This window comes from Bufo gargarizans, chromosome 6 (assembly GCF_014858855.1).
Source record: "Bufo gargarizans isolate SCDJY-AF-19 chromosome 6, ASM1485885v1, whole genome shotgun sequence".
NCBI lineage: Eukaryota > Metazoa > Chordata > Amphibia > Anura > Bufonidae > Bufo > Bufo gargarizans.
Window position 1 is genome coordinate 192,532,647 of NC_058085.1, and position 26,610 is coordinate 192,559,256.

The 26,610-nt window shown below is 39.7% G+C and overlaps 1 protein-coding gene across 4 annotated transcripts in view; it reads left to right on the top strand.

Moving 5' to 3' along the window:
* The first annotated feature begins 8,665 nt into the window (after window positions 1-8,665).
* Window positions 8,666-26,610, top strand: part of LOC122940818 (rap1 GTPase-GDP dissociation stimulator 1-like) — a 331,161-nt gene continuing 313,216 nt past the window's right edge. For 3 of the 4 annotated variants that reach the window (XM_044297600.1, XM_044297602.1, XM_044297601.1), the window contains exon 1: window positions 8,666-8,771. In XM_044297600.1, coding sequence (XP_044153535.1) covers window positions 8,768-8,771 — 4 coding nt within the window. In that variant the 5' untranslated portion in view covers window positions 8,666-8,767. Of the gene's footprint in view, window positions 8,772-8,888; window positions 9,000-26,610 lie in introns of those variants that run through there. The other variant, XM_044297603.1, reaches the window with a different exon arrangement.

The following is a 26,610-nucleotide window of genomic DNA, read 5'->3' on the forward strand; positions in this document are numbered from 1 at the left end:
GAGAAAAATGCGCCCCCTGGCAATTGGGGAAGTGTATGTGTCGCCGATCCACAGCTGTCTGCGCTGCCCACCAGGTGAGGGAGCGAGGCAGCGCAGGCTGTGTACCGGCCGAGAAGAGGGGGGCGGGAGCGGGCGGGGAGTTTCGCCCTCATGTGACCACTGGCTCCGCCCTCCGCCGGAGAGCGGTGCCGAGCACGAGCCTGGGCGGTGGAGGAGGGGGGTGCCGTAAGCGTGGCTCCATCCCCCCCCCCCAGAGGCTGACGAGGTGCCGCATGTAGAAACGGGCAGGAGGGGTGAACCAGACGCAGCGTATGGCGGCCCCTACGTACCAAAGGGCCGACCACCGCACTCCTGCCTGCACTTACCCGATCCACCAACAGGACTGCCAGGTACGCTTACCACGCTTCCAAGGACTCTGCACTACGTACGTTTGTGGGAGGGCGCCGGCCGTTGAAGTAGGTGGCCAAGCCCCTCCCACAAATACAGGCCAATGAATCGGCCTTACACTTATCTAAAACCGATTGAGTTACATTGATTAAACGTATTTTGTGTTTGATTTACTATAGTGGACATATTCCACCTACCACACTAATATTATATTATTCTCATGAAATCACATTTCCTTCCTTCCGTTGCTAGGAGCTATTTGTAATATATCACCAAATGTAAAATAAATATGTATGAAAAATATCAAACTGATTTGGTAATCCTCTCCAAATGTAGTGTATGCTTATTTGGAATAAGGAACACCTGGAGGACTCATCACCAGGATTCAACAAGAGTTAGGCCTCTTTCACACTTGCGTTGTCCGGATCCGGCGTGTACTCCACTTGCCGGAATTACACGCCGGATCCGGAAAAACGCAAGTGTACTGAAAGCATTTGAAGACGGATCCGTCTTCAAAATGCTTTCAGTGTTACTATGGCACCCAGGACGCTATTAAAGTCCTGGTTGCCATAGTAGGAGCGGGGAGCGGGGGAGCGGTATACTTACAGTCCCGGGGTGCTCCAGAGTGACGTCAGAGCGCCCCATGCGCATGGATGTTGTGCCATGCGAACACGTCATCCATGCGCCTGGGGCACCCTGACGTCACTCTGGAGCGCCCCGGGAGCCGCACGGACGGTAAGTATGCTGCTCCCCCGCTCCCCGCTACACTTTACTATGGCTGCCAGGACTTTAGCGTCCCGGCAGCCATGGTAACCATTGAGAAAAAGCTAAACGTCGGATCCGGCAATGCGCCGAAACGACGTTTAGCTTAAGGCCGGATCCGGATCAATGCCTTTCAATGGGCATTAATTCCGGATCTGGCCTTGCGGCAAGTCTTCAGGATTTTTGCCCGGAGCAAAAACCGCAGCATGCTGCGGTATTTTCTACAGCCAAAAAACGCTCCGTTCCGGAACTGAAGACATCCTGATGCATCCTGAACGGATTTCACTCCATTCAGAATGCATTAGGATAATCCTGATCAGGATTCTTCCGGCATAGAGCCCCGACGACGGAACTCTATGCCGGAAGACAAAAACGCAAGTGTGAAAGAGCCCTTATATAAAATAGTTGATTACTTACAAAAATAGTTTAGGAAAAGTCTTAGGGCCAGATTTATCATTAGCTCAAGTCAGAATAATGGAGTGAAAAAGTCGCAAATTTTTGCGCAAAAAGTGGCCGTGTTTTCTTATGTAAACGAATCTCTAGACAGATTTACTATTGTGACTATTTAAAAAGTCCAAAAAAAAATGTGCAATTTGACTCCAGTGAGGACCATGCTTATCTTATGAGACTTTTTAATAGAACATGCGACTTTTTCGTAAAGACGTGCGACTTTTGTAAAGCTGCTTACTGACGGATAAACTGCTACAGTCAAACCACATTTATTACAGTCTTAAAGAGACAATCATAAATCTGACTTGGCTAAAACTGACTTTAGCCATATATGAAAGTGGAGTGAGCTGTCAGAGTAATGATAAATCTGGCCCTTAGTCTATTGTCCAAATGTCCATGAGTGAATATGAATGTCCTTTAGGTATCTTTGTTGAAGGGTAGGAACTTCTCCGGCTTCATGTGTCTTCATCTGCTTCAGCACCAACAACCCCCAACAGATGTGAGAGTGAGAAGACAAACCCCTTGTCTGTCTCTGTCAGTCATTTATACCATAGATACAGGCATTTCTTACTAATGTATGGGCTTATACATTGTCATATATGGTGACTTCAAATATAGGTCTTGACGTTCTCATACAGACCTCCCATTCCTAAGTGTATTACTATAGATGGTAAATCACAGCAGAAGGTTTCTTTTATAGATTTTATTTGCAATGGATTGCGGAGTAAACGTGCACACTTACGCCACAATCCATTGCAAATAAAATCTATAAAAGAAACCTTCTGCTGTGATTTATGATTTCAAAGACGACGGGGCTGGGAACCCTATCTACAGCACAAAGAGGCAGGTAGCCACAAAGTTTGATATAAAAAATAATAATAATGAAAATTGCTATAGATGGTGTCAGTGTGTAGTGTAATAAAGCCTTTATATGAAATATCAATTAATATGATTTAACATATTATTTAACATTTCCCCCTCTTGAGGGTGAGATAATATTACATAAAATTTTACAATTATCTTGGACTCTTCATTCTTCTTTATAAATTAATTGTCCTTCAATTATTTAACTGACAACAAAATAATAATAATTGCTTAATATATGGTAAACTGTGATTGAATATCAATTAAAATAAATTTAGGAACTAATCTAATATCTTATTAGGCATCTTTTTCTCTTCATCATCTTCCTCTGGTCTCGTCATGGTTTTGATAAATTATTCATCTTAAATTTCACTCACATAAAGTCTATGATAGGATTGATAGGAATGTAGGATGATACAGGATGATGTGCAGTCTTTCAATTGAATTGTATCATATTTTCCAATGATGTTCATGTACAAGATCTATCACTTCTTACTACTTGTAGTGAAACAGTTTTCCTGGGCACAGATTTTGACTTGCATACCAGGAATTCCTTGGTCTTTTTCAGTTCAAGTCATTTAACTCACTCTGGACAGCTGCCATTCCCCTTCTTTCTCACCAGTTATAACATGGTATAACTTTATAAGGAATTTGGAGTAAATGTCCATTCAGCCTTATGTAAAGAATTTCACGCTCTCAGCATGATTGTTGACAATTAGAGTTGAGCGGACACCTGGATGTTCGGGTTCTACGGGTTCGGCTGAACTTCACAAAAAAGTTCACGTTTGGGACCCGAACTTGACCCAAACTTGACCCCAAACCCCATTGAAGTCAATGGGGACCCAAACTTTTGAGCACTAAAATGACTCTAAAAAAGTCATGGAAAGGGCTAGAGGGCAAATGGCAGCAAAATGTGGTTAAGAGCATGGCAAGTGCTCTGCAAACAAATGGATATGGAAATGACTTAAAATAACATAAAATACGTAAAAATAAAAAATTACAATCTTGCTCTTGGAGGACGAGGTCCATATGGAGTAGGAGGTTGAGGAGGTGGTGGATATGGCGGTGTAGATGGAAGTGGCGGTAGAAGAGGAGGTGGTAGCCAACACTGGTTTTTGGTTTTAATTTTTAGTTTTTGTTTAAATTAGGGTACATGCCAAAACATTGGCAAATATAACCTATGATAACCCCCTCCAGCTGTGCTAAACAAACGTTCAGATAATACACTGGCTGCAGGGCAGGCCAGCACCTCCAAGGCGTAAAGGGCAAGCTCAGGCCATGTGCCCAATTTGGAGACCCAGAAGTTGAAGGGGGCAGACCCATCCGTCAGTACGTGTAGGCGTGTGCACACATACTGCTCCACCATGTCGCACATCCCTGTGATGTCCACGATCCAATTGCATAACTTTTGATGTTCTTTTCTGCGCCTACCATGTTCATCACGGTTAGCAGCGAATCAGGGTTCCACGCCAGAGAGTGAGAGTGAGGGGGCGCACTGCAACTACCCACTCCCGACTCGGGGAGGCAGTGACGATAAATAACAATATAGGACACCTAAGATGCCCTGTTATTGGAATGATTAATAAAAAATTATTCGGAATGTCACTGGGATATTTTGGATTTGGAAACGTAAGACAGGAGAGGCCCTGCTACCGCTTTGTTGACTCTAGATAACTCCTGCCTGATCGCACGGCCCCGTGACGTCAACCATCCAATTGGATATCTTCTCTATCAACTTTTGATGTTCTTTTCTGCGCCTACCATGTGGATCACGGTTAGCGGCGAATCAGGGTTCCACGCCGGAGCGTGAGCTCGAGAAAGGGATACCACATCCAAGGGAGGTCAACGGCTGCAATGTGATCGAGCTGAAATGTGGGACAAGTTATTAAAGCAGAAGGATTGAATGAAAGGGCCAATTAAAGATGAATTTTACAAATTTAAGTCCCTGTCACCTATACAGAGCAGGGGTTTTTCATTGCCAAAAATGGGTTAATGTCACCCACCAATGGAACAGACAATTTTAAAAAAAATTCTGGCCCTGTCACCTATGCAGAGCAGGGGTTTATTCACGGCAAAAATGGTAAAATGTCACACAAAAATGTAACAGACGAATTAGTAAAATGTATTTCCTTGTCCACTAGGTAGAGCAGGGGCATATCACAGCCAAAAATTGGTGAATGTCACCAGACAATGTAACAGACAAATTTGTGAAATTTATTAACCTGTCCACTAGGTAGAGCAGGGGTATATCACAGCCAAAAATTGGTGAATGTCACCCAATATGTAACAGAAAAATTAGTGAAATGTATTAACCTGTCCACTAGGTAGAGCAGGGGTATATCACAGCCAAAAATTGGTGAATATCACCGGACAATGTAACAGAATTTTTTTTGAAATTTATTAACCTGTACACTAGGTAGAGCAGGGGTATATCACAGCCAAAAATCTGTAAATTTCACCCGAAAATGTAACAAACAAATTAGTGAAATTTGTTTACCTGTCTACTAGGTGGAGCTGGGGGATATCACAGCCAAAAATTGGTGAATTTTATCAGAAAATGTAACAGACAAATTAGTGAAATTTGTTTACCTGTCTACTAGGTGGAGCTGGGGTATATCACAGCTAAAAATTTGTGAATTTCACCTGAAAATGTAAGAGACAAATTATTGAAATGACATAAAATAAAATAAAATACGTACAAATTTTAAAAAAATATCTTGATGTATGAGGTCCATATGGAGTAGGAGGTTGAGGAGGTGGTGAACGTAGCGTTGGAGGTGGAAGCGGCGGTGGAGCGTACAGACGGCCCTCACTTTATGCAGCAGCTCTGACATGTCGGGGTAATTTTTAAGGAATCTCTACACCACCAAATTTAGCACATGCGCCAGGCAAGGGATGTGCATCAAACTGGCTAGTCCCAGAGCTGCTACGAGAATTCTGCCATTATTGCACACCACCAGGCCGGGCTTGAGGCTCACTGGCAGCAACCACTCATCGGTCTGTTGTTCAAGGCCTGTCCACAGCTCCTGCGCGGTGTGGGGTTTGTCCCCCAAACAAATAAGTTTTAAGACTACCTGCTGATTTACCCCTGGCTGTGCTGAAGTTGAAAGTGAAAGTGTTACACTGACCGGATGAGGAGGCGGTAGAGGATGAGGAACCGGAGTAGGAGATGGAAGCAACAGGAAGCAAACTGAAGCGCCCTGCAATCCTCGTGGTGGAAGAACATGCACCAAACTGCTATCTGCCTCAGACCCAGCCGCCATTGCATTTACCCAGTCTGCTGTTATGGAGATATAATGTCCCTGACCGTGCTTACTGGTCCACGTGTCCGTAGTTAGGTGGACCTTGTCACAGATGGCGTTGCGCAGTGCACACCTGATTTTGTCCCCCACTTAGTTGTGCAGGGAAGGGATGGCACGCCTGGAAAAGTAGTGGCGGCTGGGCACCACGTACTGTGGGACAGCCACCGACATAAGGCTTTTAAAACTCTCCGTCTACACCAGACAGAATGACAGCTTTTCGAAGGCCAGTAATTTTGAAATGCTGGCATTCAGGGACAGGGATCGCGGGTGGGGGGGGTTGGGTACTTCCTCTTTCGCTCCAGTGTTTGGGAGATGGATAGCTGAATGCTTACATGGGACATTGTGGAGATGCTTGGTGACCCAGTTGGTGGTGTTGCTGGCAGATCCTCTGTCTGCGCGTGACTGGTGGCACTGTCACTCCAGAGGTGGATGAAGGGGCCGAGACTGCAGCAGAAGAGGAAGCAGGAGGAGTCAGAGACCTTTCTTGGTTTTTGAGATGTCTACTCCATTGCAGCTCGTGCTTTGTACTTAGATGCCTGGTCATGCAGGTTGTGCTCAGGTTGAGAAAGTTTGTCGCCTCGCTTCAGGCTCTGATTGCACAGCGTGAAAACCACTCGTGTCTTGTCATCAGCACATTGTCTGAAGAACCGCCACGCCAGGGAACTCCTTGGAGCTGGCTTTGGTGTGCTCGGTCCCTTGCTGCGGTGGGCAGTAGCAGGCGTAATGTCTAGGCGCCCCAAATGTAGGCTATTGACAAAAATGGGTGTTTTTTTAAACCCGGAATATTATTGCAGTATTTCAAGCTTGTATCTCAGTTTTTTTTAAAAGACAGTATAGAACAGCAGTATCTAACGTTTGTATCTCACACTGACAGATGCAGCAAAGGCTGCAAATTTAGTTTTTTGCCCAAAATGGGTGTTTTTTTACTAACAGAATAGAGCAGCAGTATCTAACGCTTGTATCTCACACTCACAGATGCAGCAAAGGCTGCAAATTTAGTTCTTTTCCCAAAATGGGTGTTTTTTTAAATAACAGAATAGAACAGCAGTATCTAATGCGTGTATCTCACACTGACAGATGCAGCAAAGGCTGCAAATTTAGTTTTTTGCCCAAAATGGGTGTTTTTTTAAACCCAAAATATTATTGCAATATTTCTAGCTTGTATCTCACACTGACAGATGCAGCCAAAGCTGCAAATTTTGTATTTGGCCCAAAATTGGTGTTTTTTTAAATAACAGAATAGAACAGCAGTATCTAACACGTGTATCTCACACTGACAGATGCAGCAAAGGCTGAAACTTAGTTTTTTGCCCAAAATGGGTGTTTTTTTAAACCCAAAATATTATTGCAGTATTTCTAGCTTGTATGTCACACTAAAAAATGCAGCAAAGGCCCCAGATGTAGGGTATTGCCAAAAATGTGTCTTTTTTAAACCCAGAAAATTATTGCAGTATTTCAAGATCGGATTTGAATATCACAAAAGCACATATGCTGTGCTGGTGCACTGAGCTTGCATAAAATGGATGCCGCCGCCCACCTAACTAACAGACGGACAAAAGTAATTTTTCTGTGTCACTGGGCTCAGGGCAGGGTAAAAAGATTGTGCACTGCACCCACAAAACTAAATCTAGGTAGATTGCTGAGTTAACAAGCACTTCTGATTAAAGATTCTTTCCTATTCTCTCCCTCACAGCAGCATTCTCTCCCTAAGCTAAGCACAGCAGAGTGACGTGCAGCGCTACATGACTCCAGCTTATATAGAGCCTGGGTCACATGCTGCTCTGGCCAATCACAGCCATGCCATTAGCAGGCATGGCTGTGATGGGTTGTAAGGGCAAAGAGTTAAGCGCTTGTTGATTGGCCATAAAATAGCCGAACACCGAACCCAAACCCGAACTTTACTGAAAGGTTCGGGTCCGGGGTCCAAAATTCCTAAAGTTCGGTACGAACCCAAACTTTACAGTTTGGATTCGCTAAACCTAATCATTGACACTAGTTTACTGGTGTGAATGATGATACAGATCTAATCCATCTACCAGCTAGGCACACGGAGTGCCAAAGGAAAAAAAAAAGTTTGATAAATGGAAACTTAGAGTAGACACTTTTAACCTGTGGCAGATTTATCATAGTAACTGATGCTTGACAATAAATTTGGCAGTGTTGAGACTAACTTTAAATCAACTATTTGTTGGCTTACTTTTTGCATATGTTTAGGTGCACAAAGTTGCATCTAAGCCATACCCCCTTTCTGACTAAACCACTCCTCTTTCCTCTAGATCATGCCCACTCCCTTAGATGACTCAATGCAAAAATGTGTCTAAAACAAATAAATAATAAATAAACATAGTGCAAAACATAAAAAGCATATTTTTTTTATTGCACCGAATTCCAGCACATTTTATTAGTAAATCTCCTCTAGTGTTTTTCTCAGAGTCCGTAGAACATATCAATCCTCACTATTGTTTTGAAGGGTTTAAATATACCTAGACATTTATTTCATATCATTCATCTCACCCATGTCAGGTCATATGTTCTCCTCTTATATCATGTCTCCTCTCTAGCATACCCCCCTTGAAAAGTAGTCTATTTATAGTGTGCCATGGAGAACCGGGGAAGAATTCCCATTGTACATGTGTCTAGCTAAATAATAACCGGCTTGTGAAGATGAACTCAAATTCCTAGTGAAAGAGAATAGAGCATGTAAAGCATCCTGTGACCCTGCTACCCTGTTATTCCTATGTTTACATTACTGCTCATGACAATTCGAAGCTTCTCATGTAAGCTGTTATCAGGGATTAAGTAATTATGGAGAATTAAATGCATTTGAGGAGCTGGGTCATTGAAAAGGGAGAGGGAGGGAGAAACAGAGAGGAGCAAGAGAGAGATATAAAAATCTATCCCTTACTCACAGCCTGCAAGCTGTAAGGGACAGATCGTCTCTATAGACCTTTTTATTTTAAAATTTTCACATCCACAGTACCCTCTTGATATTTACGACAGAGATGGGTGAGTATTGATTGCAGAATGATAGATTGACAGAAGTAGCTAAAGCTATGTTCAGCTAGGCTGACAGTAGACACCTAAGGAATTCATAACGGCTGGGGAAGCATTCCAGCTGCAAACCTTTGCCATCTTACTGCAAGGCATGCAGTATAGAAAATAGCATAACAGCTGTCTCCTCCATTTGATAGAGATTTCAAAACTTTCACGCTATTTTAGGAAGACACAATACAGGTCTATAAAGCCTTTTCTCTAAGACCTTGACAGATGAGTATTTTGGATTCAATGTCATGTAGGCCTCTCGTAAATCTACATGTAATGTATGGCTGGTTTACATAATGTTTGCAGGTTATGATGGTATACGTAACAGGCAATGCACTTGTAATTATATGATCAAATCTTGACTGGTAGCAAGATAATTGTTCTAGCTGTGAGTGAATCAAGATCTCTAGGTGAAGACAGTTAATATTCTTAAGCATTGATGTATTATTTATATCAGACTTTAAGCTGTTAGACTCTGGAGTTTCCAGTTAAATGGGTCTCTGTGGGATACAAAACCACACATCATTAGAGATTTTGCTTATTAATGCAATTGAGTCACAGGAAGTATTTATATCACTACAATGCTTATTTTGATAGAATTGCTGCATGTAGGAATTTTGCTGATGTTTTAATCATGAACATTTTGTGTTGTTGCTAAATGAAAGAAAAGTTTAGTTGCGTGCTAACGAAAACCTTCCACGTGTCCACTGTTACAAATAGTACTACAAAGGCTAAGATGTTTGCTTGGAGCAGAGTATACTGGATACAGTAAATTAAAATTTTATAAAACTGACCCAACCTGGGTAAATTTAACATATGCACAATATTTTTACTCTAATTGTCAGCCACTTGCTTGTTTTCTAGGTGTGTTAAGACAGCAGACCTTCATCCTCTCTCCTCTTGTCAACTGCTGCTGCACAGTAGGGATAGAGCAGAAGCAGTTGTCAAATCTCCACCCCCTTCCAGAGTCATCGAACTACTGGATATGCAAAAAGCACTGATAGCATTGCTGCTTACCTTTTCCCATAGCTGACAGCAATGTGTAGATGAATACACTTTACAACTGATGGCCTATCTTTAGAATAGGCATCAACATCTGATTGGTGTGGTCAAATACCACATAACCCTGAGGATCAGCTGTTTCATGGAAACTTGACAGTGATATCATGTCAAAAAAACATTGAAAACCATTGAAAAATTAAACCTTCCTTTCCGTTGTTTACTTAACTTGTTAAGACTCCAAATGAGGGTTGCTGTATCTGTAGCTCTGGCGCTCGAAGGTGGCACTGGAACTGCACAGTTCAGTCCATTATGTAGTGGCTGGTAATCACAGTGCTTCTCCCATCCACTGTTATTCTAGAATGAATGGAGCTGTATAATTCCAGAGCCACACTGACAGCTGATTGGTTAGGGTGCGGGGTATTGGGCCCCACCAAACAGATATTGATGGCCCATTGGTATGAGCCCTAAGGTAACTGAGCAGAGGGTAAAGCCACATTCCACTGGAAAGTAAAAGCATCCCTAGTTGTATAGGACCTAAACACATAAAATCTGCATACAGAGGTTTGTCACTTTATGTAATAGAGAGGGCAGGCACTCTAACATGGGGGGTCACATGGAACTTTCATTATAGCTTTTATTATAAATTGATAATAAACACAAACAATCTAAAAGTAAAGCTAAATAAAAGCTATAAAATAGACAAGCAAAAAATTTGAGGCAAAAACAATTAATAAAATTGTTATCACAGTATTCACCGATATCCTGCTTGTATTTAGAATGGTCAGACTGTCTCCTGATAAATATTTTTCTCTGGTCCGTATCCGGAGGCAGTTATCTCATTGTTTTATTAGGTATAGATATATGTTGTATGATGTCCCAACAGTTCAAGGATTAGTGGGATAAGTAGTATGTTGCAAATAACAATCCCAGGTTAGTGTGATTAATTGCTTATTCTCAAAGACATAACTTGGAGATTGAGAATGTTATGGGTTTAATTGTTAATAACAATTCCCTTATTGTAATAAATCCTGCAAGGCAAGTATCAATACATAATAATTACTATGCGTTAAGTACTACTCACAGTTTGTTGGTATGGCTCTCTCTCTGTGGTGTCCCACGTGGGAGCGCTTACCTGTTTTTCTGTGAGTGCTCTTCTTTGTGGTATTTGACAGGCAGGTACAGCCGTAGCCTTTAGTGGGCTATAGGTCTGCTTCCCACTTATCTCGCGTTTTGACTTGCCTGCGGACAAAAGCAATCCCGGTCTCCAGTATATTTAGTTCTGCCGTAATGTTTCTTGTCTCACCAGTCGGCGTCTCTCATATTATTCTCTCGATCTCGCGAGACGGGGTATTCTACCCTCTGCAGCGATATCTCTTGATCTATCAGGTCTTGTCTTTAATTTTCAAGTCCTTATATTTGGCCTCTACTTACATGCAGTCATAAGTTCAATAATTTGCGAAAGAGCTGTAGTTACCAGACGCGTTTCGGGGATACACTTTCCCCTTTCTCCGTGGCTTCACTCGCTAATTCGTGGTACCAGTTATTTATACCATTCTGCGGTGTATGTAAATCTCTGGGATGGATCTTTTGATCCCGTTTATTTTTTGCCATTCTATCCAATGCGGTTTTGGTGGTTTTTTGGTAAATGTATGTGTTTTTTTGTAAATATATGTGTTTTTTCGTATATATTTGCTCACTGGCTTCCTGATTCTGCCTGAAAAGAGACTCGCCAATCCAACATATAGAAAGTATAATACCAATGTGGATATATATATATATATATATATATATATATATTATATATACTTTCCAAAAAACGAGGCAGCACTTCCAGATCTGGAAATGCTGCCTCGTTTTTTTGGAAAGTATACATCGTGGAGGAGAAGCCGGCCTCTAGGAGGAATTGCACCCAGTGCACACTGTCTGACTGTGCTGCTGCTGTATTTTCTAATATATATATATATATATATATATATATATATATATATACATATATATATATATATATATATATATATATACATATATATATATATATATATGAAATATATATAATATATATATATATATATATATATAGGGAGATACATGAAAACTTCAAATTTTTATATTAAATGAAATAAAACACAGTAAAATAGGATATAGAGGGCATGTTACACACATATATACATATATATATATATATATATATATATATATATATACACTCACCTAAAGTATTATTAGGAACACCATACTAATATGGTGTTGGACCCCCTTTTGCCTTCAGAACTGCCTTAATTCTATGTGGCATTGATTCAGCAAGGTGCTGATAGCATTCTTTAGAAATTTTGGCCCATATTGATAGGGTAGTATCTTGCAGTTGATGGAGATTTGAGGGATGCACATCCAGGGCACGAAGCTCCCGTTCCACCACATCCCAAAGATGCTCTATTGAGTTGAGATCTGGTGACTGTGGGGGCCATTTTAGTACAGTGAACTCATTGTCATGTTCAAGAAACCAATTTGAAATTATTTGAGCTTTGTGACATGGTGCATTATCCTGCTGGAAGTAGCCATCAGAGGATGGGTACATGGTGGTCATGAAGGGATGGACATGGTCAGAAACAATGCTCAGGTAGCCCGTGGATTTAAACGATGGCCAATTGGCACTAAGGGGCCTAAAGTGTGCCCAGAAAACATCCCCCACACCATTATACCACCACCACCAGCCTGCACAGTGGTAACAAGGCATGATGGATACATGATGTCATTCTGTTTACGCCAAATTTGGACTCTACCATTTGAATGTCTTAACAGAAATCGAGACTCATCAGACCAGCATTTTTTCAGTCTTCAACGGTCCAATTTTGGTGAGCTCATGCAAATTGTAGCCTCTTTTTCCTATTTGTAGTAGAGATGAGTGGTACCCGGTGGGGCCTTCTACTGTTGTAGCCCACCTTTCTTTCCCATTCTGACATTCAGTTTGTAGTTCAGGAGATTGTCTTGACCAGGACCACAACCCTACATGCATTGAAGCCATGTGATTGGTTGACTAGATAATTGCATTAATGAGAAATTGAACAGGTGTTCCTAATAATTTTTTAGGTGAGTGTATATATATATATCTTTCCATCAAAAATTATGTGTATTTATTTCTTATTATTGTGATTGTGGTGATATACAGTTGCAAGAAAAAGTATGTGAACCCTTTGTAATGATATTGATTTCTGCACAAATTGGTCATAAAATGTGATCTGATCTTCATCTAAGTCACAACAATAGACAATCATAGTCTGCTTAAACTAATAACACACAAATAATTAAATGTTACCATGTTTTTATTAACACTCCATGTAAACATTCACAGTACAGGTGGAAAAAGTATGTGAACCCTTGGATTTAATAACTGGTTGTACCTCCTTTGGCAGCAATAACTTCAACCAAACGTTCTCTTGCAACACCCATCTTCTGTTGAGCATCAGCTGGTGGACAGATGGCCTTAAGTTCTCCTGCAAAATGTCTTGATAAACTTGGGAATTAATTTTTCCTTCGATGATAGCAATCCGTCCAGGCCCTGATGCAGCAAAGCAGCCCCAAACCATGATACCCTCGCCACCATATTTCACAGTTGGGATGAGGTTTTGATGTTGGTGTGCTGTGCCTCTTTCTCTCCACACATAGTGTTGTGTGTTTCTTCCAATTAACTCAACTTTGGTTTCATCTGTCCACAGAATATTTTGCCAGTAATGCTGTGAAACATCCAGGTGCTCTTGTGCAAACTGTTAACATGCAGCAATGTTTTTTTTTTGGACAGCAGTGGCTTCCTCTGTGGTATCCTCCCATGAAATCCATTCTTGTTTTACGTATAGCAGTGTTTTACGTATAGCAGATTTTCTAACAGGGATGTTAGCACATGCCTGAGACTTTTGTAAGTCTTTAGCTGACACTCTAGGATTCTTCTTCACCTCATTGAGCAGTCTGCGCTGTGCTCTTGAAGTCTTCTTTACAGGATGGTCACTCCTAGGGAGAGTAGCAGCAGTGCTGAACTTTCTCCATTTTTAGACAATTTATCTTGCCGTGGACTGATTAACAGCAAGGCTTTTGGAGATACTTTTATAACCCTTTGCAGCTTTAATCAAGTCAACAATTCTTAATCGTAAGTCTTCTGAGAGTTCTTTTGTGAAAAGCATCATTCACATCAGGCAATGCTTCTTGTGAAAAGCAAACCCAGAACTGGTGTGAGTTTTTTATAGGGCAGGGCAGCTGTAACCAACACCTCCAATCTCATCTCATTAATTTGACTCCAGTTGGCTGATACCTTACTCCAATTAGCTCTTGGAGATGTCATTAGTCTAGGGGTTCACATACTTTTTCCACCTGCACTGTGAATGTTTACATGGTGTGTTCAATAGAAACATGGTAACATTTAATTCTTTGTGTGTTATTAGTTTAAGCACACTGTGATTGTCTATTGTTGTGAAGATCAGATCACATTTTATGACCAATTTGTGCAGAAATCCATATCATTCCAAAGGATTCACATACTCTTTCTTGCAACTGTATATTTTAATTAAGAATTTTAATGATAAATATTTTTATACCCATTGTGTTGCAAATTCTGCAACATTCCACCCCCCCCCTTCCCCCCGGACCGATCATGTCCCAGGTTTATTAGAATGCTGATTGGTGTGGTGCATTCTCAATAGTTTTCTGTGTGTGTCCCAGTGCTCCTACATGGACACTGTCAATCCCCAGAGCTAGGCTCTGAAGCAATAAAGGGGATAATAATGGTGGAGGTGTAGGATAACTTGAGTTCAGGCTTTATAAAGTTCAACAGCTTTACTTGACTCACTTGCATCCATACAATATTCAGGCACTCTTGGTTCCAGAAGGTTATGGCATAAACTGGCAGGACAACTTGAGTATTAAGCTTTATCTCTTTCTCTCTCTTCTGTGCTCAACTCAGTTTTAGTCTGGCAGCTGGACTTTAGGGCTGTTCTTGTACCTCTGGAGTGGGTACCTTTGGCTGTTGACCCCCCTGGCAATATTCTGTCTGTAAATTAATAATGAGTCATGGTGCTCTATGAGCTTCTTCCCTCTGGAGGGACTCCTGCTGCAGGAGGGGGCCTCCCCTCGCTGCTAGATCTCCACACATCTGTATCCAACACTAGAATGACTAAGACTGACTAAACACTTCCTGTAGCTCCTCCTTTGGTATTAAGCATGCCCACTTCTGCCCAAAAGGTGGAGAATGGAATGGTAAGTTCCAGTCTATCGAAAAATATCTGTGCCATATACACACACCACAATCTGCTGGACAACCAGGCACATTACATTAAATACAAGAAATAACAGTTTCATAGCAATAATAGGAATGCAAAGTGTAAAAGGACCTGGAATAAATACAAAGATGACATTGTGGTAGCAGTAGCAGGGTGTAGAAATTGTAATACCACTCTGGGGTATTACACTTCTGCCAAGCGTGTGACAGATTAGTTTGTACTGCAGATAAGATTTTCATATATTTTTTTATGATGAGTTCAATGCCATATGCAAGGTGCTTATTTCAGCTCAGCTGGCTACTCAATAGAATTAGCTGCCACAAGGGTGCTTCTATGGGAATAAAATTATCTTTCTTATGGATCGAAATGGGTTCTTTCAGTTGCGAAATGTACTTGATATGTGTCAACATTTTTTCTCAGTCATCATTTGCTACAAGCATTTTCTAGCTCATTGAAGGGAGATGGGGAACCCCCTATATGACATTTGTGTCTTAAAGAACATCTATTGGCATGACCAACCTTATTAAACCAGGCAAAAAGCCTTGTAGGGTTGATCATGCTGATACCCTTATTAAAACTGTCCTTGACCCTGTTGCTGAGAAAAATTTGTTTTTCTTCATATGCAAATGACTTAACTGGTGCATCAAGGAGCAAGTCAGAGCCCTTGGAGCACCAATTTGTTACACCCCTTCAGCTTCAGTCTGTACCCCCTTTCCTGGTATTGAAAGGGCTAGACATGTTATCTAGCCTTATCTTCTTATGCCAGCTGCTCTCCAAGTGCCATGACAGGGAGAGACAGCATAGGCATGAGATGACAGGTCTTGGCACTTGCTCAGTTGGAATCTACACTGCTTGGAGGGAGGTGGGAGATACACTAAGCAAGCGCTTTGACTGGAAGATACAGATCAGGCATGGAATGACAGGTATCAGTGCTTGGAAAGCAATAAGCACAGGAAGACAGGACTAGACAAGATGTGGAATCTGGGCAAGCTGACAGAAGCTCTTTAAGCTCTTTCTTATGGCAGCGATAAATGTGGGGGTTTTCCCCATACAGCACCATTATTGAGGTCCAACGTCTGTTATCTACTGCTCAGGTCACAGTATTATTGACGTGTCTCCCCTATTTATTGCACTAGCACTTTATCTTGATTTTTTTTTTCACCTGTGATTTCCGTAGGTTGTTTGTATTTCTAATCATGGTATATTAGTGAAAATCATTATTCTATTCAATCATGACATATACTGAGATTTGAGATTTATGTATTAATTTACATCATGGACCTTGTGTGTGATTATTCGTATCATATCATAAATTGTGCTATGGGTGGAGATTCTTCTTGGTCATTTACTGAAGGTTTCCAGTCTTAGTTTTTTTTTATTGCTCTTAAAAAAAGTTTCCAAATAATTATTTATATATTCCATTATAATTTTTGTGTGTCTTTCTGATAGAGTTCTAATATTGTGGATTTTGAGGCATATTTAGGATCAATATCCATTTGTAAAAGCCACCCTATTTTCAACTTCATCTTTTTTTTTTATAGTTGATGTTGTTTCCTTCCAGAATTTGCAGGAATTTAATTGAATCCATACTTCCCTCTACCATGAAATTTTCCCCATGCCATTAGCTGCAACACAACTTAAAAGCATGATTGGTGAAGTGTTCTTTTCATGAAATTCCATGCCTTTTGTTTTTTTCTCCAAACATACCTTTGCTCATTGTGGCCAAAGAGTTCTATTTTAACCTCATGGGTCCACAGGACTTGTTTCTAAAATGTTTAGATGTGTTTTTGCTAACTTTTGATGCCGAATTTTTTGGTGAGGACGCAGGAGAGATTTTTTTTTTCCTGATGACTCTTCTATGAAGGTCATATGTTGCTGAATGTACCACAACTCCAGTGTCTGCTAAATATTCCTGGAGGTCTTTTGCCGTACTCAGGGGTTCTCACCTTATTTACATTTCAAACTGAGGATATGGCAACCTGAAAAGCTTTGCCTTCTCCTGCTTTGTGGGCCTTAATCATTTTAGGCGTGTTAGGCAGCTGCTTAGAAAAACCCTTGGCTGCTCTTTTTTGGGACATGGTTAGAGGAGTCTTTGTATATATAAATCTTTGAAATTTGCATCACCAGCCTTTACTAATGATGATTGTGAACAAGCCTTAACTCTTACAGCCTATTTAAAGTTCCCATACTTTTGTAAGGTATTCATTTCCTTTTTTCACTCAAAAATTGTACAAAACCAAAATAATATATTGATATTGCTTAACATATTGCAAAGTTTAACTTTAACTTTATGCCTTCTGGAGATAATTTCATCTTCAACTTTCTTAACTGTTCACAGTAACAGTAATTTTGACCCAGTGCCTTGCATGCACTATATATATATATATATATATATATATATATACATATATATATATATATATATATATAGTATAAATATATATATATATATATATATATATATATATATACATATAAATATACACACACACACATATTAGGTTAAGGCATTTCACTCAAAAAAACTCAGTAGTATAGTTGTATGGCAGATATAAATCCGATAAATCCACTGGTGTGTATTTACTTGAACAAGCTGTCAAACAAAATGCTCACCTGGGAAACCCAACATATATTACAACATCAATCATTTTACAAATCAATAATTATTAATAATGTTTACTTGACGTGCATTCAGTTCACGGAGTGATGAATGCAGAATTTGCAGTTGTGTGCCTACTTGTCAGTTTCATGTAAAAGTTTGTGATTTAATAAACTCTATGGAACTTCTTCTGAAACTGCTGAGACCTAGAGAAAGAAAGATAACTTATTTTTTTTATCTTGTATTTAAAACCACTTAAGCTTTGTATGTCTTAATACAAAACATAGTTGCTTCCCAAATGCTTCAGTTGAGGGACAAGCAGTAAGCAAAGAGGGAGATTTACAATCTCCCATGCACCTATGTTGATGTAAAAAAAAAGTTGCAAACCTTGTGTTTGCATCTTTTCAAATGCCACTTGCAACACATTTTGTGACAAGTAATGTTTTTATGCAGCCCTAACAACTTCTTGAAAAGGGGGTATGGTGAACGTGGGGTGGGTGGATCCAGCGAGTCCACCACATTTATTTCTATTTGCACCTGAAGGCAGAAATCTACGTCAGCTTCTGAGCTGCCATATATTTTATTTTGGCTCACAGATAATAATAAATTAGTCAAATCCTCTAGCAGCATAAGAGATTTCAAAGACCAACATAAAACACTGGCCTTTGATAAATTTCCCCAAAGACTTTTTAGATCAGCACATTTTCACCAGCGCTATTAAAATCATTACAAAGTTTGCATACCTAGAATACATTTTGATAAATGACTGATACTTACTTGAACTTACCTTAGCTACTTACCTCAACTCTAACAATATGCGACCACAAACAGATATTTCCTTCCTTGATATTTATTATGTAGAGAAAGTTAATAACGGGCACGTACTAATGCATTGTGATTGTCCATATTGCTTCCTTTGATGGCTTGACAAATTTTTCCATCACATTATACACTGTTCGTTTCCATGGTTACGGACATCCTTCAATTTATCAGGGTTGGCTGTACTTGCGTATCATAAGAAAATGCGTTGGACTCTTCGCTGCCCGGTACTGTGGGAGTGCACATAGGCTAGTGCCTATTTCCTATAATGTGCAAGCATAGCCACTACTGCTGGATTAAAGGGTAGTCATAACCATGGAAATGCGCAGTGTATAATGTGATGGAAAAATGAATCCAGTATGCAGGATTTTGTAAAGGGGGCAGTGGCGTAGCTTGGGTTGCCAGCACCCGGGGCATGCCCCCCTACCTGTGAACACGCCCCTTTTTTACAGAAAATGCAGTACATATCACTTGCAGTCATACGTAACACCACAGATAACAAAGTGATAACTCTCTGAGTACAGATAATGTAGTAGATGGGTGTGAGCCCCCAGAATTCAAAACACACACAATGTGACCTGAAGTCTGGGGCCAGGCTGCTACAGTGTGGACCAAATTCTATATCCACCCTCCCATCACTGCAGAACATACAGGGTAATACAGCGCCCCATACCTCTTACATCCAGTGATGTCTCCTTTGATGTAAATGTGCTCTTTCATCTCTGCAGTTTGACAAACAAAATCTTAGTTTACTACTTTTCCATCATCCTCCAATCTTTTGGACAAATCATCTTACCACCCTCAATACTGTGCTGCAGTGCTCCTCAATATTATACTGCAGAAACCAATAAACCCCCTGATAATACTAGCACCACACAGATAATGCCCCCTTTAATAAATGGAATATTCAGCATTTTTTATTTCTCACAGAACCAATTATTTCTATATCTTAAAATAAAATCTCACTATAAAAAATGATGTCATAGTTTTGACAGTTATAGTACATAAATACTGTAGATACACAAAAGCACACAGCAACACACATACTTTCTCACATATATACACCATGAGACATACACCTACACAGTAACACTCATATCTACATATGGTGACACCAGAACCGGCTCCAGGTTCATGTGGGCCCTTGGGTGATATATCTCAGTGGGAAACCTTGTGGCATTTGTCAAATGTCACCACGGCATCTGAGAGTGTTAAAAAACATCCTACTCAGACGCGCCTTCCCCCAGTGGAGATCAGGGAAAGCACCCTGTTCTAAAAATGAGCCGCAGCCTGTACTAGGCTTCCAGGCTCATTGTTAATATATCCCAGTTCAGGCCACTAGGTGGCAGCACTAAACTGTGATATAGTGATTTATATAGAGAATAATGGAGCAATTTCCATTATTCTGTATAAGTAATTTAAAAAAGTTTTGAAAATATAAAAAACTTAAAATGTTAAATCACTCCACTTTCCCCAAAATAAAAATGAACAAAAAAAAAGAATAACATTATGGGCATCGTTACATGTGAAAACACCCACACTATTAAAATATTTTTTTTTAAAGTTAGCCCATATGCTGAAGGATGTAACAGAAAAAAAAAAAGGCTGATTTGCCGTTTTTTCATCGCTTTATCTCCCAAGAAAATTGAATAAAAAGTGATCAATTCATAAACACCTCAAAATGGTATTGTCAAAAAAGACAGATTTCCCTCAAATAATCCCCCACACATCTCCGTAGACATAACTATGAAAAAAGTTATGGGGGTCACCAGGGAGCAGGGGTTCTGTTAGGGTTGCCACCTTTCCAAACAAAAAATTATAGTTACACAAATTAAAAAGGTTGGTGCGTGTATTTAAGCTTGATTTAGCCTCTATTTTTTTTTTTATTATTCTGCTGGGATTTGAACTCACAGCCTTCTACAATAAAGTCATGAACCTTAACCACTGGGCTATAGAGCTTCATGTTAACCTGCTGTACATATATAATGTCTAAAAACCTCAGTAGTAGTTTCCCACATGTTATGCATTCATATATATCAGAAGTATGATTTTATTTTATATATACAGTGGGATGCGAAAGTTTGGGCAACTGTGTTAATCGTCATGATTTTCCTGTATAAATCGTTGGTTGTTACGATAAAAAAAGTCAGTTAAATATATCATATAGGAGACACACACAGTGATATTTGAGAAGTGAAATTAAGTTTATTGGATTTACAGAAAGTGTGCTATAATTGTTTAACCCCTTAAGGACTCAGCCCTATTTCACCTTAAGGACTTGGCCATTTTTTGCAAATCTGTCACTTTAAGTGCTCATAACTTTAAAACGCTTTGACTTACCCAGGCCGTTCTGAGATTGTTTTTTCGTCATATATTGTATTTCATGACACTGCTAAAATTGGGTCAAAAAAGTAAATTTTCTTGCATAAAAAAATATAATTTTTACCAAACATTTTGAAAAATTAGCAAATTTCAAAGTTTCAGTTTCTATACTTCTGTAAAACATAGTAATACCCCCAAAAATTGTGATGATTTTACATTCCCCATATGTCTACTTCATGTTTGTAGCATTTTGGGAATGATATTTTATTTTTTGGGGATGTTACAAGGCTTAGAAGTTTAGAAGCAAATTTTGAAATTTTTCAGAAATCTTCAAAATCCCAAAATCTTCAAAATCTCTTTTTATGGACCAGTTCAGGTTTGAAGTCATATTGTGAGGCTTAGATAATATAAACCTCCCAAAAATGACCCCATTCTAGAAACTACACTACTCAAGGTATTCAAAACTGTTTTTTCAAACTTTATTAACCCTTTAGGTCTTCCACAAGAGTTAATGGCAGATTGAGAAACAATTTCGAAATTTCTATTTTTGGGAAAACTTTCCAATATAATAAATTTTTTCCAGGAGTAAAACAAGGGTTAACTGCCAAACAAAACACTAAATGGGTTGCCCTGATTCTGTAGTTTGCAGAAACACCCCATATGTGGTTGTAAACTACTGTTTGGCCGAACGGGAGAACATAGAAGGAGGGGAACACCATATGGGTTTTGGAAGGCAGATTTTGCAGAACTGGTTTTGTTTATACCATGTCCCATTTGAAGCTCCCTGTTGCACCCCTAGAATAGAAATTTCAAAAAAGTGAATCCATCTAAGAATGTACACCCCTCAAGGTATTCAAAACTGGGTTTACAAACTTTGTTAACCCTTTAGGTGTTCCACAAGAGTTAATGGCAGATGGAGAAACAATTTTGAAATTTCTATTTTTTGAAAATTTTCCAATATAATCCATTTTTTCCAGGAGTAAAACAAGGGTTAACTGCCAAACAAAACTCAAAATGGGTTGCCCTGATTCTGTAGTTTGCAGAAACACCCCATATGTGGTCGTAAACTACTGTTTGGCCGAATGGGAGGACATAGAAGGAGAGGAACACCATATGGGTTTTGGAAGGCAGATTTTGCAGGACTGGTTTTGTTTATACCATGTCCCATTTGAAGCCCCCTTTTGCACCGCTAGAATAGAAATTTCAAAAAAATGACTCCATCTAAGAATGTACACCCCTCAAAGTATTCAAAACTGGGTTTACAAACTTTGTTAACCCTTTAGGTGTTCCACAAGAGTTAATGCCAGATGGAGAAACAATTTTTAAATTTCTATTTTTTTGAAAATTTTCCAATATAATCCATTTTTTCCAGGAGTAAAACAAGGGTTAACTGCCAAACAAAACTCAAAATGGGTTGCCCTGATTCTGTAGTTTGCAGAAACACCCCATATGTGGTCGTAAATTACTATTTGGCCGAACGGGAGCACATAGAAGGAGGGGAACACCATATGGGTTTTGGAAGGCAGATTTTGCATGACTGGTTTTGTTTATACCATGTCCCATTTGAAGCCCCCTGTTGCACCCCTAGAATAGAAATTTCAAAAAAGTGACTCCATCTAAGAAAGTGCACCCTTCAAGGTATTCAAAACTGGGTTTACAAACTTCGTTAACCCTTTAGGTGTTCCACAAGAGTTAATGGCAGATGGAGAAACAATTTTGAAATTTCTATTTTTTTTTATTTTTTCCGATATAATCAATTTTTTCCACTAGTAAAACAAGGGTTAACTGCCAAACAAAACTCAAAATGGGTTGCCCTGATTCTGTTGTTTGCAAAAACACCCCATATGTGGTTGTAAACTACTGTTTGGCCGAACGGGAGCACATAGAAGGAGGGGAACACCATATGGGTTTTGGAAGGCAGATTTTGCTGGACTGGTTTAGTTTATACCATGTCCCATTTGAAGCCCCCTGTTGCACCCCTAGAATAGAAATTTCAAATAAGTGACTCCATCTAAGAAAGTACACCCCTCAAGGTATTCAAAACTGGGTTTACAAACTTTGTTAACCCTTTAGGTGTTCCACAAGAGTTAATGGCAGATGGAGAAACAATTTTTAAATTTCTATTTTTTTGAAAATTTTCCATTTTAACCCTTCCTTTATTACTGGAAAAAATGGGTTAACAGCCAAACAAAACTCAAAATGGGTTTCCCTGATTCTGTAGTTTGCAGAAACACCCCATATGTGGTCGTAAACTACTATTTGGCTAAACGGCAGGACATAGAAGAAGGGGAACGTCATATGGTTTTTGGAAGGCAGAATTTGCTGGACTGGTTTATTTACACCATGTACCCTTTCAAGCCCCCTGATGCACCCCTAGAGTAGAAACTCCATAAAAGTGACCCCATCTAGGAAACTACGGGATAAGGTGGTTGTTGTTTTGGGACTATTTTAGGGGTAAATATGATTTTTGGTTGCTCTATATTACTCTTTTTTGAGGCAATGTAACAAAAAAAAATTGGAAAATTGTTTCTACATTCGCTATTTAGTTTTGTGGAACGCCTAAAGGGTTAACATAGTTTGTAAAGTAACTTTTGAATACGTTGAGGGGTGTAGTTTCTTAGATGGGGTAACTTTTTTGGAGTTTCTAGTCTAGGCTATATCAGGGGGGCTTCTAATGGGACATGGTGTGAAAAAAAAAACTGTCCATCAAAATCTGCCTTCCAGAAACCGTATGAGTTTCCTTCGTTCTATGCCCTGCCGTGCGGCTATATAGCCATTTTACGACCATATATGGGGTGTTTCTGCAAACTACAGAATCAGGGCAATAAATATTGAGTTTTGTTTGGCTGTTAACCCTTGCTTTATTACCGGCAAAAAGGATTCAAATGGAAATTTTGCCCAAAAATTTGTGTTTTGGCATCGTTTTTAATTTATAATTTTAACACCGTTCATCCGAGGCCTTTGGTCAGAAGTTATTTTTATAGCGACGACTGTTACGCACGCAACAATGCCCAATATGTATGGCTCTCAGACTTTGGAGACATTAAGCAGGCATCCTAAAAACTGCGGCCCTCCAGATGTTGTAAAACTACAATTCCCACCATGCCCTGCTGATGGCTGTAGGTTGTCTGGGCATGCTGGGAGTTATAGTTTTACAACACCTGGGGAGCCACAGTTTGAGGAGGCCTGAACTAAAACTAATATTTTTTGGGGAAAAAAAATGTTTTTGTGTCTCCAAAGTCTGAGAGCCATAGTTTTTTATGTTCTCTAGTGGACTGTTGGGGATTATAAAAATTTTGTACTCCATGGAAGTGTGATACTCCCTTAAGCAATCGATAACACAGAGGCCCGGATGATCGGGGCACGTGTCGCACTGAGTGGTGGTGTCCTTCCGTATTCCCCTCCTGTGACACACTCTGCACTTTTTTGGGGTTTGTCCCTTCTTTCCAGTATGGGGGACCACACCTGGAAAGTGTTGGCCAGGGACGATCCGGACGCCTCCAGTTCCCGAGGTACTCCGGCCTGCTCTTTCGCGGTCCAAAAAGATCAGGGCCTTGAGGACTGCCTCTCATTTTTTGCGCGATGAGGTGATAGTTAGATTGGTACTATTTTGGTGGGCAAACGCCTTTTTGATCACTTGCAGTTGTACTTTTTGTGATGTAAGGTGACCAAAAATGGTTTATTTAGCACATTTTTTTTTTTTTATTTTTTTTTTACGGTGTTCATCTGAGGGGATAGGTCATGTTATATTTTTATAGAGACGGTCGATACGGACGCGGCAGTATACCTAATATGTATACTTTTTTTTAATGTAAGTTTTACACAATAACAGCTTTTTTAAAACAAAAAAAAATGATGTTTTAGTGTCTCCATATTCTGAGCCATAGTTTTTTTTTATTTTTTGGGCGATTGTCTCAGGTAGGGGCTCATTTTTTGTTGGCAAACGCCTTTTTGATCGCTTGCTGTTGTACTTTTTGTGATGTAAGGTGACAAAAAAATTGTTTATTTAGCACAGTTTTTATTTTAAATTTGTAACGGTGTTCATCTGAGGGGTTAGGTCATTTGATATTTTTATATAGACGGTCTATACGGACGCGGCAATACCTAATATGTATACTTTTTTCCCCCTATTTTTTACCTTTTTTTTTTTTACTTTATTTGGGGAAAATAAGTTTTTTATTTTTACTTGAAACTTTTAATTTTTGGGGGGGAAACTTTATTTTTGCTACTTTTTTTTCACTTTATTTTTTGGCCCACTTTGGGACTTTAACTTTGGGGGGTCTAATCCCTTTACAATGCATTCCAATACTCCTGTATTGGAATGCATTGGCTGTATAAGTAATACAGTGAGTATTACTCATACAGTTTTCGGCCTGTGAGATCCAGGGGGCAGTGCGATGCCTTCCATGCCATCGGGTCCCCCTTACAGCCGCATGGGGACCCGATGGCACCGCCCGCCGCCGCAACCGCAGGTAAAAGCAGCAAACCGCAGGTCTGAATTGACCTGCGGTTTGCGGAGATCGCCGACACAGGGGGTCACGGGACCACCTCCGCGCATTTAGCCAAGGTGCCTGCTCAATGATTTGAGCAGGAACCTTGTTCCGATCACCGCCCGCCATGCGGGGGTGATCGGAAATACACATGACGTACCGGTACGTCATGTGTCCTTAAGTACTAGGAGAACATGCCGTACCAGTACGTCATGTGTCCTGAAGAGGTTAATCAAAATATGTTCATCAGAACAATATCTGAGATGACCAATTTTTCCCAGTATTTAACAAAGGAAATGCACTATAATGCAACATTTCCCACCATCCTATTCCACAGAATGAATTTATCAATTTAACTCTATCACTAATTTAATGATTTAGTTACTCATAGGGAGCAGCATTCATGTTATTTTTGTGTCCATTATTTTTTTTTTTATATTACTCTATTACACTTAAAAGTAAATTATTTGCTATGTAGAAATATCACTCCTACCAAAAAATTATTTATCAGGTTAGAGATGTTGGACTTATTTCTAACAAGTTAACCTTATATCTGTAAAAGAGCAAGTTACTGCCTTATAATTATAGGAACATGCCTTTGTGTTTGTATTTTAGCTATCTGCAGCTACTGTAAGCACTAGATTAAAACTTGTCCTTGAGGGGTCATTTCTGCCAGTTGTTTGATCACAGTGGGAATCAATTAATGTTCCAACTTATGCCATCAAGAGATTTCTGCTTGTTGCTTATCATTACCCTGAAAATGTGACAGATGTAAACCTGCTGTAGTCATATCAACAGATGGAAGTCTTTGTTGGTTTGTAAGGTTTTTGTAGTGTTTGTGTTGAGTTCATTCAAAATAGAACATGGAAATCTGAGGATTTGGATACAAAATCTTTTAAATTTTCTATTTCCCCGTACCTTATTCACTTCACTGAACAAAAACCTTGGAGGAGCTGTCAGGCAGATTAAATTTGTGGTTCCTCGGCGGTGAATTCTAATTAGGTTTTCCACCACTGACACTTTGCACAAGCTAAATTTAGAACGGCAGAGTATTAGGACTGGAAGAGACCCAGGAAACACTTCTTAAATGCAATTCATCTAAAAAAAAAAAAAAGGGGGAAACCAAAGGATCTTTTTTATTTTGAGAAATTAGACTTTTTATGTAGGTAGCAGAATAAAAAAAAAAAAAGCTATAGCATGGATAGGTTCATTTATTGATATCTTATTTCCTCTTGTACATGTATACAAGACAAAATTGTTAATTGGAACATTTGAGGTATAGGGAAACCAAGAAAGGATTTCTATTT